The following is a 23,656-nucleotide window of genomic DNA, read 5'->3' on the forward strand; positions in this document are numbered from 1 at the left end:
TATTAGTAGGTGTGAAATCAATGATGTATGCATGTAGAATTTTTCAGTTTGAGATGTATGCCAAGCAGAGCCAAATTACTGATCATACAAATTTATGTTAAAATGATTGTTTCTTCAACAACGAGGTACTGTCGAAGTGAAATTAAGAATCAGACTCTCCACATGTTTTATTAAGCACGGATGGTGGGGGAATCAAATGCGCATGCATAATTCCGGATATTGGATGTCTGGATCTCTGTACTGGAGATCTAAATTTGTAACTGGCTTTCAAGCTTGGTAGAAGCTTAGTCTGAAAGTTCGCAAATATAAATCTCAGAACAACATGAAGCTTTAAAAAATAAAAAACCTTTGAAACATTTGAAAAATGGAAAACTTTAAGAAGCCAATAGAACAATTTACCCAGTTAGCTAGACAGCTACTGAAACAGAAAAAAGAAAATCAAGAAATTTTTTTAAAAATGCTCCTAGACGTCACATTGTTTTTGGCTATATAAAATCTTCTATTCTGCAGTCACACAGAGTGATAAAGAACAAAGAAAATTTTATAGAGCTGATGAGCTATCAAAATATGATCCAGTACAAAGAGAGCACTTAATTAAACTAGAATCATCAACTCACTCACTGTCAGGTAAGATGTTAACAAGCTACATGTCTTCCACCACACAAAATGAGTTTATTGTACTACTGGGTACAACTGTTAAGGAAAAGATTTTGACTAATATTAAGAATTTTAAGATCATCTTGGATAGTCCACCCCCCATCTCGCACATAGATCACATAAATGTCATCATCGGTTATGTTCACATACGAAAGAAAAAAGTTGACATAAAAGGAGTCCTTTTTAGGTTTTTTTTCCCCTGCTAACAGGGAAGAAAGCCATTGACATAACGGAAGATATCTCTAATAATGTTACTGAATCGAATGGTCTTGATATATCAATATGCCATAGAAAAGAATACGACAATGCTTCTACAATGGCTGCAGTGCATTCAGGAATTCAAGAAAGAATTTGTGAACTCAATCGTGAAGCATTATTTGTACCTTGTACTCTCTCACAATTAGTCTGTTAGACTACACTCTTCTGCAACAGTTCCATTACGTGTGACATTTTTTGGGACCTTATGCCAGTACCTAAGAAGATTGTCGATGGCATTGAGGAAATGAGTTATATTTAACTGAATTCAACACAGCAAATTTGTGTTCAGGGTACATGTAATTACATAGATGACAGTATTTATAATTTAAAGAATTATAAATAACAATACAAACATTACTAAAAAAAGATATAAATTTGGGGGGGAGGGAGGTAGCAACCATTTATAGTTCTGTATTCTACCTAAATGGGGGTTTTTATAATACGGCCATTTTCAAATTTTGCTTACATATGCTGTCCCAGAAGAGGGGAAAAAAAGGAAGTTCACGATAAATTAGGTTTAAAGTTTAATTTGAGCAATGCTAGATAAAGATGATTATAAATATATTTCTACAATTCAAAATATGAAAAAAATCAATTGAAATTTTTTAGATATAAATCTTAAAATGTGTGTCCCTTTCAAGTTTCATGTTATTCAACCTCTTTGTTTTGTAACCTAATTTATTTTTTAAAATAAATTAGGTTACAAAACATATTCATATTTAAAATATAAGTTTAATTATTTTAAATATGAACTTTTAGTGTGTTATAATTGTGATAAAAATTAATTACAGAATACAATAGAAAAATAATTTGTCTTCCACTTCATATGTCAAGTCCACTAGCTTGAGAATATTTTACCCAAAATCTGTCTAAAAGGGCAGTACATATTCAGTTAAGTATTTAAATTAGTCAAGCTAAGTTTGACTACTTTGAATATGTACTGCCTCCAGGCAGATTTACAAATGAATTGGCGGTAAAATAATCTCAAGGTAACGGACTTGACATGAAGTTGACAAATTTTATTCATTTGCTAAATTTTTATCTAAGAATTTTCAATTGAATTTTTTATATTTTAAACTGTAGAAATATTTATAGCCATTTTATGCAATGCACTGCTCAAATTAAACTTTAAATATTAATTTATCTTGAATTTTCTTTTTCTTCTGGGACAGCATATGCAAGCAAAATTTCAAAATCGACCAATAATAAATTTCTTTTAATTATTAATACAAAAACATTAGAAAATACAAGAATATTTTGAAGTTTTAAGCAAAATCCACACTTAATAAACACAAAATAAAAATTCTTATACATTAAGCCTATAAAATGGCAGGGATGATGTGCATACCATCGGCCTAGCTTCGCTCAGTCGCAAAATGCGAACCAAATTATCGGTGATGTGAATTTCTAAGCCTCTGGCCATATTAAATGGTTTGCATATCCAAATATTATCTAGATGCCTAGAATTAAGACAGAACCAGAATATATTATTAGGATATATATGTGCATGAATAAAAGTATAAATACAAATTTCAAATTATAACTCTTTTTACACAAACAGGGAACTATTTATTTCTTATAAGTTCATTTTCGGATTTTACCCTGTCAGTACCACAACCAAATGAAACACATCAAGTTTATATAGATTTAGATACAAAAATTATGACCTTCCATTTTTAAAAACTACATTGCAACTTCAATTTTTTTATGTGTGATGAAAATATTTTTATGAACGATATTAAATGAAAATATTTTTTATTATATAAATATGCAAGTAAATTATTGTTTTAAAAAATAAAAATTATTTACAAGCTATTTTGATCACACAATCAAATTAATTTTATTACTGAAGTTATTTAGCATTTTCTGCATATGATTCACCTCCCTCTTTTTATAGTAAACATTGATTTTGAATCTCCTCACACTTTTCATTTTAGACAAATTGTTACTTTTTGGGAGTGTATGTTATTGTCTTTTAAAATTTATTTTGAATTTATGCAATAGATATGCACAGCTAATTTATTTAATTCAGTATTTTTCAGATATTATCAGGTTTATTTACAGCCAATGGAAGAAACAAGTTTGGGTCACCATGTAGTATGTGACATACCATTCTTATTTATTCATTTTTTCTTTTTCTGGTCATTTTATCGCTTGTTAAAATATGAAAACTACTGTTATTGAATTATGGAATTATCCAAATTTAAATTGGCTAAAGTGAAGAATAAGGAGTAAGAAAAATTCGGCGATTTTAGTGTTATATAATCATATTCTGGTAACACTACTTTTTCACCGTTTCTTAATGGTTTTATTTCTGAAATATTACCCTTTTTTTCAATAAATTGAATGAATGGAGCTGTGCAATTCCCTGATTTTTTAAGTGAAAATAATATCTGTTTACATTGTAATTAATAACAACAGTAATCTACCATAATGTATATCAAAGGTCGGCAACCTTTGGTCATCGAAAGCACAAAATAAAATCTTAAATTTTTAGGGAATTTAAAACCATTTCTTTAAAAATTATAAGTGATGGTCGCTTAGCTTTGTTCATCGGAGGGTTGTTACAATCATCAGTTTGTATGCAAATGAATCTACTAACAAGAAAACAATAACAGAGTACATACATACTACATACCTAAAATTATTGATTTCACTGCCTGTCTAAAAGTCAGAAATTCAGAGTATACTTATGAATTAATCAAAATTTTCATAGACAGACAAAGCAGACAGATGTCTTGTTTTGCACCCATTAAGTCTTTCTGCCTGCATGTACTTGCAACTGCGTCAGAGAAGTTACAATTTAATATATCAGTGATGCCACGCTGCGCCTTGCTGTTGAGTTGGTTTGACTTTAGTCGGCTTCACTTGACAATGAAATGTTTCAAACAGTGACTATGCAATAAAACGGCTGTTTAATGCAGATATGTAAAAAAATATAATTTTAATATGTATTATATACACATCCCAAAACTGACAAACTGCACACAAATCAGAATAATTTAGCGCAGGTGCCGCGTGGCTGACCCATGATATATATATTATGTTTAATGTGCACAATGGCAAGTTTTTAAAATTTTCTGATGATTTGAAGCATAAACAAACAGTCAGTCCTGTACACTGCGCAAAAAAGAGGGGACAGTTCTACATCTTCCGTTCTACTAGGCCGATTGACAAAATTCAACTTGCATTTTTTATGTCTCGAAAGCACGACTTAGGATATGTAGGATATGTATTATATTTATATATAGCATCATTCTAATATAGGTATTTTGACACAAAATCGGACTTTTTCTGAAATAACATTCCAATTTTTTCCATATTTCAATTCTAAGACTCAAATTATGCCAAACTACCAAGTTTTCAAAAAATTTCACAAGTAGTTTTTACAAAAATTAGCTCTCAAAATTTTACCTCCTTCATGTTAATTGAGTTTGATATATATTTATTAATCTCTCTTATTAAACTTATTTGATTCTTCTTTTCACATTTCGAAATTCAGGTTTATTGCAAATAAAATTCACCCATTTTTTATGATTTATTTTTAAATAGTTTTTATAAATTTTTCAAAAAATTTTGAATTATAATCCATAAAATTTTAACTATCATCTTAAAGTAGACGTATTTGTAAGCATACCTGCAAAAAATTACAGTTTTTTATTCAAAATTTCCGAAGATATACGTGAATTTATATATTGGCACGTTTTGAAATTTGGCATATTTTTGGAAAGCAGTAAAACATCAAATGTGGTTTAGACACTTTGCTAAAATTATTTGAAAGTAGGAACGATGGGACTTTTTTAATGCTCCGGCATAATAGAAGGGAAAGGAAAATTGGTTGTCATATATTTAGAAGTTCGCCAAGTGAATTATTTTTGGTGCAAACTGAGAAAATTGCACCAAGATAAATTTTGGAATCTCTCCATAAATTTTGCACCAAATTTTACAAAATTTAATATTTAGGCATAATTTGAGTCATAGAATTGAAATATGGAAAAAAAATTGGTATGTTATTTCAGAAAAAGTCCGATTTTGTGTCAAAATACGTATGCTAGAGTAATGCTATATATAAATCTAATACATATCCTAAGTCACGCTTTTGAGGCATGAAAAATGCAATTTGAAATTTGTCAGTTGGCCCTGTAGAACGGGAGATATAGAACTATTCCCCCCTTTTTTGCGCAGTGTACATAGGGAAGAAAATAATAATACACATAATGCAGTTCAAAGTTTGTGATCCGGTGTCATCAGGACTTCGGCGGTTTCCTTTATTAAACATATCTTTCAATGTCAGTTGCTTAAATTGCTCTGTTTTTGTGCACATGCCTTCTCCTTAATTCTATACACAGACATAATTTCTTGTTCTAAATACAAGTGCACTAGATGTTTATAAACACCAAAGGTGGTTTTTTATAAGTTCAGATTCAATAATTTTGATCCTTCTGACTTGCATCAATTAGAAAGATCAATTACATTTTAGAAGATTTACTTGTTAGAACTGTCAAACCCTCTTGATTAAGCTTGCTCAAGCCTCCAAGAAGTTTTGAAGCAGATTGGTAAAGGAAGGAAACCAGGTATTTCCGTCCCACATAATCTGTAAAAACAAAGCTAACCAATTCACCACGATGCAATTTATTGCTTCACCGGCACAATACAGAACTGTTTTTTGATCAATGGAGATGAAAAATGGGTGTTCTATTATAACCTAAAATGCCAAAAGCAGTGGTTATCTCCGAATAAATGGCCATATAGTACTGCTAAGCCAAGTTTACATCTCAGAAAGGTACTTTTGTGTGTTTGGTGGAGTATTCACAGAATCCTTCATTTTGAAATGCTAAAATTTGGATAAACTGTAAATGCACTAGATGGTAAAAGATTGTTGAAAATGAGAGTGATTATATCACTGATTTAAAATAAAGGTTTTTTAAAATTTATTTGTTTGAATTTAATGTAAAAAAAAATTACTTTCTAGTCCTCCTTATACAAAGAGTTATCTACTTTCTAAAAAAAAAAAAAAAAAAAAAAAAAATTCCCCTGCTATTTAACCCTTTTCCTCCACACTATTTTACTCCCTAGTACTTGGATTATTTTCATTATTATATTTTTTGTATCTAAAAAAATATAGTATTTTATATTCAATTAAATAATTCTTCAAATGAGTATGTTTTGGTTAATTGTTTATGTGCAAACAGTCCAAATTGAATATAAATATTAGAGTGAAACGTGAACTAAACAAACATAGATGTGACCAATGATTTGCAAAATTCTCTAATCCTGAAATTTGTGGATTAATGGAAATGTATGACACCTCAAAATAAAATGTCCAGAATATACTTTTTGATACCAGTAAAGAAAACCTATTGTTCTGCATACAATACATATGATCATATTTTATAATTCATGAAGTGACATTTAATTGAAATATCATACAACTTTTACTAATTAAACAAGTGGCCTCTTTTTTTTTTTCTTTGTCTTCGTGAAAAGATCATTAAACAGGTTTTTTTTGAGGGGGGGAGAACAAACATAAATTTACTACAATACAAAGTCCAAAATCTGTATGTTCAATGTTTGAACCTCTGAACCATCAGCCACTAAATAAATAAATAATTAAAAAAATCCACCCTACAATAGCTATGACCAGGAAATATAATACAGTCAAAAGTCGTTAATTCGGACACCCATAATCCGGACCTCAAAGCTAAAAACTTTCTGCGCATGCGCCGCGTTAACACATGCGCATAGGCGTTTACGCGTGCACGTAAGACCTTTTACCACTGCGCATATGCGTGTGCGCAAGCGCAGAATCCGTTTTCGCGTGCGCGTTTTACGTATAACGGATGGTATAATCTAAAATTATCTATTTCAGTTAATGTTGATGATTGTGTTGTTCCTTAATCTTCGAATTGGATCCGGCTTATTATTTTTTGCAGACTGTAAGAGCAATTTTATAAAAGTAAACTTCAACTTTCGATTATGTCAAATAGAATTTCCGATTCTGGAGCTCCCAAACGATCGTACAAAACGAAAGTATGTTTCGATGTCCATCAAACAAAAGGTGGAATTGCTGCAAAAAATGGATAAAGACATGAAGAATGTGACAGAGAGGTTAATGAAAACGAAAAAATTTCGATTGACAAGTTAGTCGGTATTCTCGGCACAACATTTAACGGGACTTGAACAGCGGAACTTTGTAACTGAACAAGAAATTGTGTCTGTTTTTTAGAATTAAAGAGAAAGTATTATCACATAAAACGAAGCAACTTAAAACAACTTACATTGAAAGAAATGTTTAATAAAATAAACAAATAAATATTAAGCTTTTTTTTTTTTTTTTTTTTAAATTTTGATACCTTTTAGATTATAATTGTTCTTTACTTCATAAATTAAGGTTTCATATTTTTAATTTTAGAATTTCTGCATGCCATCTTACGAGATTTAAACTGATGATCTATAATCCGGAAAAATCGATAATCCGGAATCGCCGAAGTCCCGACGAGTCCGGATTAACGACTTTTGACTGTACTCAACAAAAGGCAGCATGTGGGGCATAAATGTGTTCTGCCACCCCATACAATCTTTGTGGATTCCAAATTCTGTTGCTAAATTCTAACAATTTTGCTGCCTTTTAATTCTTCGGCCGAGTATCGCTCTCAAATTTTAAAAACTTGCTATTCCTAATTTTTGCTGTTTGCTGTCCCTGAATTCTGCCACCTGGTGCAGTCATACTAGCTTTGGCACTAGTCTCATTCAGGGACTAGCATTATTCTATCTGACATTAACAGTAAGTGAAGCTGCAATGTTGCCATGTCTACATGTCATCTTACTAGATTTAAACCAATGATAAAAAAATCTGGAAATTTCTGAAAACCAGAACTCGCGAGGATTCTGGTTTTCAGACTTTATACTCCATAAATTTAAGGATATCACTTAAATGCATACCGTTTTTCTCTGTTTTGAAAGTACGAGATGAACTGGGGTAATTCTATCAACAAGCTGAAAGTGGTGGGCAGCCACTTCGGATTCGACCGCAAAGTATTCATGTCAAACATCTCGTCCGGGGCACAAGATCTTCGACAGACTATCGCTAACAAGTCCTTGTTTATTATAACTTGCTCTGATGGAAACTGGTTTACATAAGGTCGAAGTGGGTAAGTGTCTATAAGATTCCTGAGGAAAAAAAAAAATTACAGAGTTAGTCATCTAGCAATAGAAGCATAAAATTACATTTAGAAAATACAATTAATTACTACAATATTCCATTGAAATTTAACTTAAAAATTTTTTGAGCTCCCAGGACCAAAAGGAAAAATTTCCTTTCCAAAGCATAATGAACTGCTTATCAAATTAAGAAAGAGTAATACAGTCAAAAGTCTTTAATCCGGACTCGTCGGGACTTCGGCGATTCCGGATTATCGATTTTTCCGGATTATAGATCATCAGTTTAAATCTGGTAAGATGGCATGCAAAAATTATAAAATTAAAAATATGAAACCGTAATTTATAAAATAATGAGCAATTATGATCTAAAGGGTATCAAAATTTACAAAAGAAGAAGCTTAATATTTATTTGTTTACTTTATTAAACATTTCTTTCAACGCGCTTGCGTAAAGCACTACGCATAGCTGAAATTAGAAAACTGCAACCAGAAAACTATTTGATTTGTATTCGTGATATTTATAATGACGAGGAATTTGATTTAAATCATATAAAAGATGGAGTACATTGAGATGAAATACTACATTTAGTAAGGAATTATAAGCCGAATAAAATAAAAACATCTGCCCTGAAGATAACGATAGTGCTGACAGGTCAACTTCCAGTTCATTGCGTGCCACGACGTCCCCCCCCTCCCCGCGCAGAGCAGCGTGAAATTGATAAACAGATTTCGGAATGGTTAGATAAACAAAGGATATGCCTTTATCCATTTTTTGTAGGAATTCCACTTTTTGTGTGATGGACATCGAAACATACTTTCGTTTTGTATATCATTTGGAAGCTCCAGCATCGGAAATTCTATTTGACATAATCGAAAGTTAAAGCTTACTTTTATAAAATTGCTCTTACAGTCTGCAAAAAATAACAAGCTGGATCCAATTCGAAGATTAAGGAACAATGCAATTATCAACATTAACTTAAATAGATAATTAGATAATTTTAGCTTATACCGTTTGTTATACATTAAACGTGCACGCGAAAACGTATTCTGCGCTTGCGCACACGCATATGCACAGTCGTAAAGGTCTTGCACGCACGCGTAAACGCCTATGCGCATGCGTCAATGCGGCGCATGCGCAGAAAGATTTCAGCTTTCAGGTCTGGATTATAGATCATTCCAGATTATGAGTGTCCGAATTAACGACTTTTGACTGTAAATACTTTTTAAATATTTATCACATATTTTGTGTATAATAAAGATGACTAGAAAGAGAGAGATAAAGGACACAAACATTTTAATTTCATATTAAAACTTAAAATAAAAATAAATTATACCCTGGATTTTGTCAAAATGGCTTTAACAGAACTGCTTATTAAATTCGTAACAGTATAAAGAAAGCTAAAATCATTTTGGAGACCAATTGCCATTCACAGCTTAAAAATAGAAAGAGCTTTTATCTCAATAAAGATATTTCCACAAGAAGATCTTTAACTGCACAAAAAATTTTAGATTTTATGACAATCTTCTTTAAAGAGGAAATTACCAACAGAATTTAATCCTAACCTTAAAAGGGGGGAAAAGAAAATCATTACAAGGCTTTAAACTCACTAAAAAGTCAAATTCATGTGAGAGATAAAAATTTTCTGTTTGTAAACTGTAATAAAATTAATTGCAATTTGCTCTTTTGTTTTGTTTTGTTATCACTTTGATAAAATTTTCATTGCTGATCCCTACTGCTAGTCTTGATTTTTAATAGAGTTTTTTCTATGGATGCTAAAATCTACACTAAAAATCTTTCATCTGTAACAACATCAGGGAAAAAGCTATGAGCGCAGTCTTATAGGTAACATTTTTTTCTCACACAGAGTCAAATAAAATTACATAAATTTGCTCCTTATGATTATTTTCCATGAAAGCCACACAAAATCTCATTACAAATTATTGAGTCATTAAATTACTAAATGTCCTACATATTAATAAATGCTCAGTCCTATTAATCTTTTTCTATGTTTCAAAAAAGGCACTTTTTGAGGGTGAAGCAAAGTTTTCCACAACATAAGTAATACTATCAAGAAACAAACTTCACTTCAGAATAAAATAAGAAATATCATACTTATAGTCGTAAAGGAGCTCCGACAGCCACAGCACACGGGCATCTTTTTTTTCTGAAACTATTCGAAAACGAGGATGGGTCAAGAACTCTGCGACTTCCGGATACTCGGTATATACGGTAATTTTTTCCTCATCTATCACCGGTGGAAGCACTTCTTCGACTTTTGGAAGATTCTCCAAACGTCTTCCAGACTTAAAACACATTACATACATATAAATATTATGTTTAAAAAATTAGACATTTTAAACATAAGGAAGCTACTACATGCAATTTTAATCACATAGCATATTTAATATATATCCTCAGTATGGGTTCTATATCCAAGTATGGACTTATAAACTTTTGAACATAAGGTACTTAATTTTATGTCACTCTATCCAGTCTCAAAATTTTAAAAGTATTTAATTAAAACATTTATTTATTATAATGAACAACCACATAATATTTTTATTATTGGTTTTTGATGGGGAGTTTTATTATTAAAGAAAATAGGAACAGACCATTTCTTTCAGCAAACATAAGAATTTTACCTAATTTTCTAAGAAGAAATTATATTTTTTCCCTAACAATTTTTCATTTTTCTTATTTTCTACAATGAGCATGGCAAGAGGGAAACCTGCTATAAGGTCCAAATGTTTGCCAGATCCAAACTGATATTGATACAAATCCAAATAGTGTTTTCATAAAGATTATTTTCTCTATTTTAAGAAATGGCATAAATGGAAGTACAGTGCATAAAAATATTAAATAAATGTAAAAAATTTTAGATTTTTTTAACAGTTATACATTTTTTAAAATAAATCAACTAAAATAGGTTCAGATTTGTTTTAAATATGAAAATAAAAAAACTGCAGAAGAAACATAACACTTTTTTTTTGAATATTTTCCATGAATCAACAACAAATAATCCAGTGATATTTTAACTTCTGTAATTCAAGAAATCCTTTCAAACACACAGATGAAGTAATACATGAATAGATTAATATTCCCATATAAAATTAAATTGTGGATTTTAGAAATTGATGACTATGTCTGCAAAACGAAGATAATTCTTTAGACAGCGCACAATTACAAAATACATGTAATATAAGAGGAAAACTGACAATGAAGAATTTGTACAGAAAAAATATACAGTAGTCAAGAATCATTAGTAATCAACAAATAATATGGTAAAATAACTCACTAAATTCAACTTCGAATTCAACGATAGAATTATTCATTTTTACGTGTAGTAATATTTCTCAATTTCAGATATTAAAAATAATTAGAATTTTGCATTTATTGACAAAAACTGCAAGAAATATCATCTTTCTTAGCAGTAAATTAATTATCTCTTTAATTTATAAGGAATTTTCTCCCTTCTTTCCGCATGCCTACATAGTGTAACAGCAGCATACTCGGTGCATATTTGAAAGGTCCAGGTTCGAGTTCGAGCAAGAGTATTGCTCATTTTTCATGTCTCCTGCTTTAAAATAACCTAATGATTCCACAGTGGTGCCGAACTAAAAGGTGGTGGATGATAATTTGTCACCACCAGCATTTAGCAATTGGGTCCCCTCATCCCCAATCACCTTTTAAAAGGCGAACTACATATGGTATTTTCTCCCTTCTTTCTATATGTAATATCTTCATGGTGTAATTGGAAGCACAGTTGATGCATATTCAAGAGGTCCAGGTTTGAGTCCCAGAGAGGACACTGCATGTTTTTCAAATCTACTACTTCAAAACAGCCTCATGACTCTACAAATTTATGTTAAAATAATTACAAAATATTGTTACTTCAGTTGTCAATATCAAAATAAACACAAAGAGACAAAACAGTCATTTATAATAATTTATGGTGAAAAATGTGTTTTACTGTTACATATATGCTTAGTTTCCTTTTTTCAAATAACATAGGAAATAATAGAAATCAGCATTAGCATACTTTAAAATAATCTTCATCAGGTTCAGATTGGGCAAAAGTTACATCAGATAAATCACAGGGTTCCCATGGGAATTTTAAAGCTCTCTGCATATCTTCCGACATGGTATTTCTTAATCTTGGAAATCTACAAGTAACTTCTTCTGAAAAAATAAAATATATAAATAAATTTTTAAATTAAAAAAATTAATTACCAACAAAATATTACCTGAAATTGTGGCTTTTAAATAATAAGCGCAACATAATTTTAAATTTCCTTTAACACAATAAATTCAACAAGAAAAGTTTTGTCTTGCATTCATTCTTTCTGCTACAGAGGATGTCTTATCAATTTAGAAAATCCAGAATCCACAACAAGAGTCTGAGATAGCAAAGATCCATAAAACAGTAACTGAAGGCAGTCTTAATAAATTAGTTATGGTTGGAACACTTGAGCCAGTTGCTGGTAGCTTCATTAAAATCTTTAATCTTTCATAGAGAATCTAAGGTTTGCTATGAAACCAGGACATTCCAGTAGTCTTAGGCCATTCTGGTGTGGGAACTGCTCATCTATCTCAGGAAAAGAGGACACAGAAATGACATAGACTTTCCCGAAAAGTTATGTACCTTTAAAGGTGAAGAAGCAAGTCCACGAAACACATCAGGCAGCCTGGCTGCTTCTGTTTACTTAGTAGTTCTTTATTTACATAATAGTTTGCATTCGCTCAAACAACAAATAAGAAATTGTTGACTTTTAACTGTTTCACACAAAGCTAAATACAAAGTTGATTTTATTTGATCAGTTACAATATTTTATTACTTCACTGACATAATAAATTTAATTTTTAGATTTAATTAATTTTATTCATTCATTTCAGTTCGTTGCTGCTCCTTAGTTTATTTTAGTTACTTATTACTTAGTTATTTATTTTAGCATGATTATCTAATAAATTTATTTAATAATTCAAACAGAAGGATTCGAATGAGAAATTAAGAGGCCAAATCCATATATTGATAAAAAATATTCATATTAAATAAAAAGATACAACAAAAAAGAACTTAAAGTTTCACCTCAGGTTGTAAGATTAAAAAATAAGTCAATAAAAAAAGAAAGAAAGGGGGATAACAAAAATGAAGATTCACCAAAGCATTTAGACAAACGTGGGTATAAAAATATATCCACCGAACAAGAAGACAAAAAAAAAAAAAAAAAAAACTTATAAGAATTAGTCTGAAAAATTGCAGATTATTATTTACACCAGCATTTCCTGAAGGATGGTTGCTGTCAGGTAAATGTGCATGGGCTAACAAAATCATTGAAGCAACAATAAAAATTTGGGGGGCGGTTGACTTGCATTATTGTTGTGAGCATCAGCAGCAAATAAAACAAAATGGCAGAATTCAAAACATCTGAAAGAAGTGCATTGCGATATCCAAAACCAGAATTTCCGAGCTGAAGAATCTCGCAGAAACTGTACTAACCAATTATACTGACCCTAGGTACTGTTGTTTTTTCACAGTGCGAGAAACATACATACATTCATGCAGATTCTTCATTATTTAGTTTCCTTAAATGCATTGCTGGCCATTAAAACTGTAAAGAAGGAAAGCAAATACAAATAAAATAAAATAAAATAAAAATAATGTATGTAAACAGTATGGCATGAAGACAGAATGATTCAATTTGTTAGCAGTTTGGGGGTTTACAGGAGTGTGAAATTAGTAGAAACAGCTGTCACCCCTGGCAGCAAAAACAGGCCTTACCCGGTTAGGCATGGAGTCGAACTAGGCTTGGATGACAGAAACGGGAAACTCATTCTATGCTATTAACCTATTAACTGGAAGGGATGGTGGGCCAGTCTCTCATAAACCCATGACCAGATGTTTTCAATGGGTGACAGATCTGGAGACTATGCAGGTCAGGGCAGCAATCGAATATCCTGTGCATTAAGCAGGAAGGTTAGAGCATGACGTGCAACATGTGGTCTTGCATTATCTTGTTGGAAGAAGGCGCCTGGCAGACCTCGAAGATAGGGCACAACCATTGGACATAAGAAGTCAGAAATATACAGATCTGCATTTAAATTACCATGGATCCGAACCAGAGATGTGCACCATAGTCACTGTCAAGGAAAACCGAAGTAATGGTCGCCGTGCTGATAGTCCATTCTGCTGCAAACGTAGACCTACCATATGAGCAAATAATGGGAGTGCCGCAAACATGCCCATTTCCTGACTAATGATCCGTGATGTGATTGTACGGTTTTGCAGGGCTGACCTCACAATATGTCTGTCCTCTTGGGCATTAGCCATGGGAGGTCATCGAGATCCTGCATGCTGTTCAGTATGATCCTCAGCAACCCATTGATTTCATATTCACATGACAATGGTTGAATGTCGACCGGTGTGATGAACGATATCATGGAACAATGATTAACACTTTCGATAGGTAACGATCTTGCCTCTATCGAATTCCGACACTTGCTGGTAAGAATTTCTTATTATTCAAGGCATAACGTGATATTCTGGACAAATTCCGACCTTACAAAGTGCCTTCCGAATGCAAAATCACTACACAACCTTTCTTTTATGCGGTACTCCAGATGCCGTTACTCAATCCTGCGCCATCTGAATACGCTGAAACACTAATCATTTGCATATCCCAACTTTTTCCTTTCAAGAGATTTTGATGTTCATTAAGTCATTCTTTCCTGGTGTTGCAATTTTAATGACCAAAAGTGTATAATACAGGACGATAATATTTAGTGGCAACAATTTTAAAAGTGATACATAACATTTACGTGATTCAACGCAAAATGCCATTTCGAGAGTAACAGCCCTTCTGGGCTAACACTTCTTCTTCTTCTTGCCTTCTGGGCTAAAAAGGTTAGAATTAATAAAGGACTTGTTGCAAGAATTCAGAATGTTGCACCGAATACAGTCAAAAGTCATTAATCCGGACTTCGGCAATTCCGGATTATCGCTCATTAGTTTAAATCTGGTAAGATGGCATGCAGAAATTATAAAATTAAAAATATGAAACTATAATTTATGAAATAAATAACAATTATGATCTAAAGGGTATCAAAATTTACAAAAAAAAAAAAAGCTTAACATTTATTTGCTTACTTTATTAAACATTTCTTTCAATGTAAGTTGTTTAAGTTGCTTTGTTTTATGTGATAATACTTTCTCTTTAATTCTATAAACAGACATAATTTCTTCTTCAGTTGCAAAGTTCCGCTGTTGAAGTCCTATAATTGCTGTGTCGAGAATACCAACTAATTTGTCAATCGAAATTTTTTCGTTTTCAATAACCTCTGTGTCACTTTCTTCACTATCGGAAGCGAATTATTATGACGAGGAATTTGATTTAAATCATATCAAAGACGAAAGATTGAGATGAAATACTACATTTAGTAAGGAATTATAAGCCAAATAAAATAAAAACATCTGCCCTGAAGATAAGGATAGTGCTGACAGATCAACTTTAGACCAATGGCAAAATATTACAGTTATTAGGAAATAGTGACCTTTTCAATTAGGAAAGCACAGACGATGAAGAATATGTTCGGACTCTGAGCAAATTGGAAGGAGATACTGATATTGTGGCGTACACTACAGAAATGTTGAAATCCAAAATAGAAAACACCACTTTAAAAATTACCCATGGCTACACTTACATATTATGCACGAGTGCCGTTACTGCCGAAATAAACCGGGATATTGATCGAACTGCTCTGAAACATACCATAAGTGATAATGCAGTACTCTTTCCTACACAAATGACATTTTCTTTGCAATAAATTTATAATTTTTGCATTTTTTTCATGCTTTGTATACACTGAAGAGGCAAAACATTATGACCACCCACTGAATAACATGTTGTGGGACCTTTGGCCTGCAAAGCAGCTGCAACTCATTTTGGCATAGATGCAACAAGTTTTTCGTATATGACTGGAGACAGATTGTACCAAATGTCTACAAAGCAGTCACGTAAAGTCAAGATATTCTGACATGGTATATTTGAGCTTTGAGCTGGCACTCCATGACATACCAAATGTGCTCTATTAGGTTAAGATCCAGTAAGATAGGTGGCCAGCACATTAATTGGAATTCATTCTTTTGCTCCTCAAACCACTTCAACACAATTCAAGCCTTGTGACATGGGGTGTTGTCTTGCTGGAATATTCCATTTTCAGTTGGGAAGACAGATGCCCTTTTAGGGTGCAACTGATTTACAGTTATGTTCAGATAGTCTACAGTTTTCATAGTCTGTTCTATTGCAACTAAGAGTTCCAGAGCCGCCCATGAAAATGTCTACCAAAGCACAATACTGTTACTGTGTCAGCCTGTGTATAACCTGATGTACAAGGGGCAGCAACTGTTCACCTGAAAGACAGAATACCCTTATATGACTATCGATGTGATGAATGAGAAATCACGATTTGTCCAACCACACAACAGTCTTGCACTTATCTATGGTCCAGTCTCGACATTTCTGGGCCTACTGTAAGCAAACATGACAATAATGCTTGGACAACAGAGGTGCGAGTGGAATGTCTGCTGCGCAGTCCCATATCCAACACTGTCCGCTAAACTGTGTGTTCCAAAACACTTGCACTTGGGCCTGTATTGTATTGGGCAATCAAGTGAGTCGCTGTCTGGCGCTGGTTTTGCTGTAATAAGCAGGACAGTCTCCAACATCCTTTTTCTTTGATGAAGCGTGGACATCCAAAATCTCGGTGTTTACTGATGCTTTCACCATCATTTATCCAATTCGCATAAATACTACCAATGGCAGATCGTGGATAACTTACCATTTGTATGGTTTCGGAGGTACTAGTTCCGATCCTTCGGACCATTCCAATCTGCCCTCTATTAAATTCGTTTAAATCGGCAGTCTTTCCCATTACTTGCAAAAATAGTGCAAGAATGATTCCTAACTTTCTCCAGCAGCAGTTAAATTCCATTCCCACTTAATGACGTGCCCTACATCCCATCCAGAATTGAACTTAATTTTTCTAGTTTTACTAGCAAAATATATGGAACATTTTTAACATTAAAACACTATTTTGTGATCTGGCATATTCGCTGAAATGGAAATGTCATTTCTATTTCAGCGAATATGTTAAAAAGGAATTTCCAGTGAATTAATACTTTCAGCAACAAAATCTTCTTCTTCAATGGCTCGAAAGCCCTGAGTGGGCCCTGGTCTTCTCCAAGTATCTCTAATTTTGGCAACTGTTTCCCACTTTTTTAACCTTTAAAATATTAGGATATTTTTTGACACAATCAATCCATCTTAGTGGAGGTGTGCCCCAAGGTCTATTTCCCATTGGCTTTGCCAAAAAGATTTTCCTGCAGCAACGATCTTCATTCATTCTAGCCAGATGGCCAGCCCATTTAAGTCTCTGTAATTTGACAAATTTTACAATACCAGATTGTTTGTAAATTTTATAGAATTCTACATTAGATCTTCTCCATGATCCATTCACTTGGACCCCACTAAGAATGTAACACGAGATCTTTCGCTCAAAAATTCCCAGAGTTTTCTCATCAGTCGATGTCCAAGTCTCTGACGATAAGTCAAAACAGAGTTTATAAGACATTTGTAAAGTCACAATTTAGTTGTTAATTTAAGAAAGCCAGATTTTAAATTTTTTTTAGGCCATAAAAAGCATCTACCATATATACCCGCGTATAAGTCGACCCCCCACTTCAACATAAAAAATTCGTAGAAAATAAGAAACCCACGTATAAATCGCCCCCCCTTCCGAAATCGATCGAGAAACTTCAAAAAAATTTTTTTTTAAGTACTACATTTATTCAAAATCATCTGAGAAAAAAAAAGTAAATATACGATAAAAAATACCTTGATAAATAAACAAAATCAAAATCCTTCAACGTCCGATTCATGGTCAGATTCGCCAAACATTTCATAGAACTCTTCTGTAGTCATTGGCTCGTCATCATACATATTTTCAGTCTTGAACTCTGTATTGTTACAATCACTACTAGAGCCTTCATCGTCATTTTCACTTTCAAAAACAGAATCATCTTCCATGCAGTCTAGTTCGTTGCTAATAAAACATTTTTTAAATGATTTTATAATCATTTCAGAGGGTATTTCGTTCTAAGCATCTTTAACCCACTGAGCAATTAATGTAATATTGGGCGTTTTAATGTTGCCTCCCTTTGTAAATGTTGGTCAACTGGAACTAATCCACTCTGCCCAATATTTTCTAACATTTACTTTGAAGGGCTTATTGAGGCAGACATCTAGGTGTTGAATGATGGATGTCAATCCTCGCGGAATTACGGCCACAGTCGTTTTTAGGTGTTTTTGACGTGTACGCCTGTTAACAAAAGTATTTCATGAATGAACAATAACTATTATAAAGACTTATACGTACGTAAAAACTATCTGCATTTCTCTTTTCTTGGTGTGTTGGCGAAACTTTCTTATTGCTCAATATTGATCGGTTGTTCGGGGGCCGAAAATTCTTTGGTTTAATCGAAACTTACTCTAGTTAAAGTATGAAACTTTGTGATTAGTTCGTCGCATAATTTAAGTCATGAAATTACTTCAAGTAAGTGACTTACTTGATAAGTTGTCCAATTTGAGTGCGGGAAGAAAACAACTGCATTATATAAAGAAAGTTTTGAACTTCCGATTCTTTTAATTTTTTATGGCCCCGCGTATAAGTCGACCCCCCACTTTGAAGTCTTTTTTTTTTGTCCAAAATATCTCGACTTATACGCGGGTATATACGGTATTTGCAGCAATGATTCTTTTATATATTTCTGGGGCCAACAAATTTTTATTATTTATATCCATCCTCAAATAAGTAAAAGTGTTAAGTTTTTCAAATTTATAATTGCCAATTTCTAAGTGACTAAGTTGTAATTCAGACTTTAAGGAAAGTAAATATTTAATTTCAATTTCATTTAAAAATATTAATTCTTTTAGCAATTTGTTCCAAAGCCAAAAATGCCTGTTTGAGAACCGACGAGATTCGGGCAATAATGCCAATGTCATTAGCATAAACCAGTATTTGAAACTGAGTAAAAATATTTCCTCTAATATTGATCTTTGAGTCTCTAATAACTTTTTTGAGTGTTATATTAAACAAGAGGTAGGCCAATGTAACCCCCTGTTACACTCCATTTTTTACCTCAAGCTGTTCTGTGTAATCATCCTGTATGCATACTTGTATTATGGTTTCTTCAAGAGTCAGGGCTACAAGTGCAACAAGTTTTTCTGGAATTTTCAATTCATGAATAGCTTTCATGAAAAGTTATCTGTTAATACAATCACATGCTGTTCTCAAACTGATAAAAAATTGTGAGTTTTCATTCCAAATTCTCTATAACAAAATCTACTCTTCAAAAATATCTTACGAATGGTGTGGGAAACCTTACCTCCTACATCAACATTGATTTTTGGAAAAAGCAAAGAATACATCAAGAGCTCGTCAGAATAGAAGAAAGGCACTACTTCAAATGTCGGTTCGTCTGCATGGTTGATACGTGAACCAAACTCATCCATGATGAACCAACATCGTGTTACTTCATGTTCCTAAAACAAAAAAGATACTGATCACATGACAAAGAAATTTTTTGAAAATCTTTTTTGTGTTATCCACAAGCACAAAATTGCATTAAATTCTTTTTAAAATGCATTCAAATTCTTAAACTCAGGCAAAAAGAGCCCCCTTAGTTTGGTACAAATTTTGAATAAACTCTATATCCCAGCAAAATGCTTTTGCGCCTGAAGAAGTAGTCCTGAAGAAGAGGGACCTGTATCTGACTACACTTGAAACTGATAGTTTTATTCAAATATACATGAAACCAAGTTCCCCCCTTCCATAATTTTAAATTTTATGTTGGTGTGGTAATCTTCCATTTCATTAAAATTCTGCTTAGAGTATTGAAGACTATGGCTAAAAAAAACGAGGAAGAGAGAAATAAAAACAAATAGTAATAATTAATAAAATAGTGTAATTTAAATAAATCTTTCTTTAGACATTTACATAGGACATAAATTTTTAGAAAATAACTGGAAACTAAACACACAACTGAGGAGGGGAAAAAACCCACCACCTTTTATTGTTACTATATGATTTTGAGAAATCTTTATGTCTTGTCCAACAACTCATAAACTGGTCTGTACAGGAAACTGCTGACTTTTAAGAGGACAACCATTGCTTAAGATTAATAGCTCTACGAGTTAAAATTCTGTTAGCTTATTTTATAGAAATTTAAGCTAACAAATTAATAAAATAGTTATGAATATACCAACCATTAACAGAAGAGAGTAGTTGATTATCTACAGCAGAGGGTATCTATTTCTTAAATTTATCCATAAAAGTAACCAAACAGTTAACATATTTGTGAGTACACCAAATTCACCAGAATCTAACTAATACGAATATAGTGTTAATGTATACTTCATCAAACTGTCACTATTGTGTTACATATTGTTGCATTTTTCTTTTCTGACACCAGTTGTTATGTTATTTTCTTCCTTCACGTTCATACGGGGTTTGTGTGGATTTGGAGTGAATAATGATGACAGCAGTTGATGGGATATCGAAACACACTTTATATTAATCAGTATTACCAATATTAATCAGGACAGCTCTAAAATGACTTTTACAGTCGTTGAACTGTTATAAACAGGCTGACATGTTCAGCGACACAGACTTCACAATGTCAGGCAATAACGGTGGAGACAGCTTCACTGCAAAGCACCAGAGTACAGCTCCCGACTCTGCTCGGTCACTCTCGGAACTCCATGTATCTCCATGCTACAACATGTGATGCGATCGACAACATACAGAGCACAGCTCCCGACTCTTCAGTTCAGTCGTTCCCGGAGCTCAACATGCTCTCTTGACTATGCACTAACCACGATATACAAAGAGACTCTTTTGATGCACTCGGCACTCGCTGCCGGGCTGTCAACTCGATCGCCTCCACACGGACTGACTCGGTAGATGAGACACCAACTATCTTGAACTCTCTAGACGAGGCACACCCACCCACTGACTGTGAACCAGCAGGGTTTATATAACTTTCGACTTCATTCTGAGAACATTCTGGGCTAACCGGTAAGAATTCATTCCAGAAGGTTCTCCATCCGTCCATGGGATATTGCCAATTTTGTCGCCAAATGGGTGATCTCGCCATATGTGATAACCATGCCTTCCTTTGCCCTTTTTATGGCAACCCTAAAACTGGTTTGCGGGAAAGCTATCTTACCACGCCTGTACATTTCATAACAATATACCTCATCACTTTACTGCCAAGTATTATAGTTATAGATATTTACGCCACAACATTTGCCTAGCAGTTAAAGTATTAAGAATACAAATCAGTATATGACTAACAAATCTTCCTAAATATTAACTAATACAGCTATGCACACCAGTTCATTTTAAAATTCTCATATAAGGAAGAATTGTTCAAAATTGTCATGACTATACAAGATAGTAGTCATAAATTAAAAATTTCAACTAATTCATAAGGAAATACAGTTCTTTCAATTGAAAACCCAAGAAAATTTAAATTAAGATACATACAAGAAAGGATAAAATGTTTTGCTTTATATATATATAAAGCAAACTTTAATGTGCATATATATATATGCAAATGTGTACTATTGTGAAAATTATTAATTGGAATTTATAAATAATTAAACTGAAACTGTTAATTAAAATACAAAGCTAAAGAATACAATATGAGAATTATTGCTGATACCATACAGAGATCCCAACTCATTAAGAGGAACTGAAACCTCATGGTATAAAAATCAATAATTCATGAGAAGCATGTTTTGTCATTTAGCATATATGATCAGAATTCCTATTCTATTTTACAATTTTATAAAATCTGTATTTAAAACTTGAAAATTGAGATATGTGAAATAATTCCCTGACGTGTGAACAGAAAATTAATTTCAAAAATAAATATTAAAAAACAAGATGCAAATGAAAAGAAAGAAACAAATAAAAGTCATATAAACAGGAAATTTTTACATATTAATATTATTTTATCTATCTTTATCACAATAGTGCAGGATTTTACTTTTCAAACAAAATTTTAAATTCATTAAAGTTTTTCTTTGTATACGGTATTCCATATACTAGTATTCAAAACTAAGAAAATGAACACTTTTTTTTTTTTCGAAATTTCTCAAAAAATACTGAATAAAACCATAAAATATGTGGTCATATAATAATACAATCTAATATCATAACCCTGATATCAAATATATGATATAGTATACAATCTACCATGTTTGGTTAGTTAGTTATTTTTCAGAAAGACACCAATAAGTGTGGTTGTTGCTGTAACTCTTTCTTTTCCAAACATTTTATTTCCCATTCAAATATGAAAGCCACTGAATTTTATTTTATGAAGCTATTATTATTAGCCCAAAGGGCGTCAGCCCAGAAGGGCTATTAACTTCGTTTCAGCATTTTGTGTTTGTTTACGGTAAATGTCGGTTTACTTTTCAAACTGTGGCCACCAAATATTATAGCCCTGTATTATATTTAAAAAAAATTTAATAATGAAGAATTGGCATAAGTGTACATATGTTTTTCTCACATTGTGATAAAACAACAGTACCTTAGAGACATCAAATTTTGAATAACGAAGGTTTCTACCCAAATATGGGCATCTGGAAGCTCGAATCTGTTTTATTATCAATTTCCTATTTTATAAAACGTTAACAAATTTTTGATTAACAAAATCAACGATTTCAAAGTGAGCAATGGCAACACTGTTCGGGAGGAGGGAATTTTTTTTATCTCCAGCGTGCGAGACCGTGTATCGAAAATTCTAAAGACATGCTCATTTTAAAATTTTTTTGCAATATTACTGTTGAACTAAATTTTATGGTTTAAGTGCGAAGAATATGATATTTAATAAATAAAGGTAACACACAAAACATTCAAAAAACGCTCCTTTGGGCCTGATGTAAAATCTGAAATCTTTCAGATTTTAAAAATTTTTTTAAATTACGAAGTTATTAAAGTTTAAATTTAACAGGATTCAAAATTTAATGGGTTGTTAAACAAATTAATGGAACTTCTTTATATGTATTCTTAATTATTTTCATATTTAAAAATAGTGTTTTAGTTGTGCCATCTGAGAAACAACTAACCAATTAGAAGTGGTGGATCACATACTACACTCTTATCAAACAATGTAATTGTACTTGTACACATAGGTGGCACTGAAATATCTGTTAAAAAAAGTTTTGCTTGTTCTAACTTTGCACACACACATTGGAGATAATCATTAAAGCTGCAAAATTTTCTGAGATTTGTTAAAGCAGTAGTATAGTAAAATGAGTAACAACTAGTAAAAGGGTTCTCACAACTTGTTTTACCCTGTGCACCTCTTTCATCACTGCTAGAAAATCATTCTTCTCCCTTTTTCTCTTAAAAAACTTGAAAAAATACATATTTAATTACATTTAGATTGCTTTTTAATGCTTTAGGAATTAAACAACAAAATGTATAGTAAATATTGATAAATACCAAAACCTGA

At 32.3% G+C, this 23,656-nt stretch overlaps 1 protein-coding gene across 2 annotated transcripts in view; it reads right to left on the bottom strand.

Annotated features, from left to right (window-relative positions):
- Positions 1-23,656, bottom strand: part of TTLL12 (Tubulin tyrosine ligase-like 12) — a 56,951-nt gene that overhangs the window by 17,749 nt on the left and 15,546 nt on the right. The window contains exons 6-10 of one of the 2 annotated variants that reach the window (XM_035351354.2): positions 19,517-19,673; positions 12,116-12,252; positions 10,189-10,379; positions 7,858-8,085; positions 2,264-2,375 (exon numbers count right to left, since the gene is read on the bottom strand). In XM_035351354.2, coding sequence (XP_035207245.1) covers positions 2,264-2,375; positions 7,858-8,085; positions 10,189-10,379; positions 12,116-12,252; positions 19,517-19,673 — 825 coding nt within the window. Of the gene's footprint in view, positions 1-2,263; positions 2,376-7,857; positions 8,086-10,188; positions 10,380-12,115; positions 12,256-19,516; positions 19,674-23,656 lie in introns of both variants that reach the window. The other variant, XM_035351352.2, reaches the window with a different exon arrangement.

This window comes from Stegodyphus dumicola, chromosome 2 (assembly GCF_044657685.1).
Source record: "Stegodyphus dumicola isolate Sdum_Otavi_A_Nest chromosome 2, ASM4465768v1".
Classification (NCBI taxonomy): Eukaryota; Metazoa; Arthropoda; class Arachnida; order Araneae; family Eresidae; genus Stegodyphus; species Stegodyphus dumicola.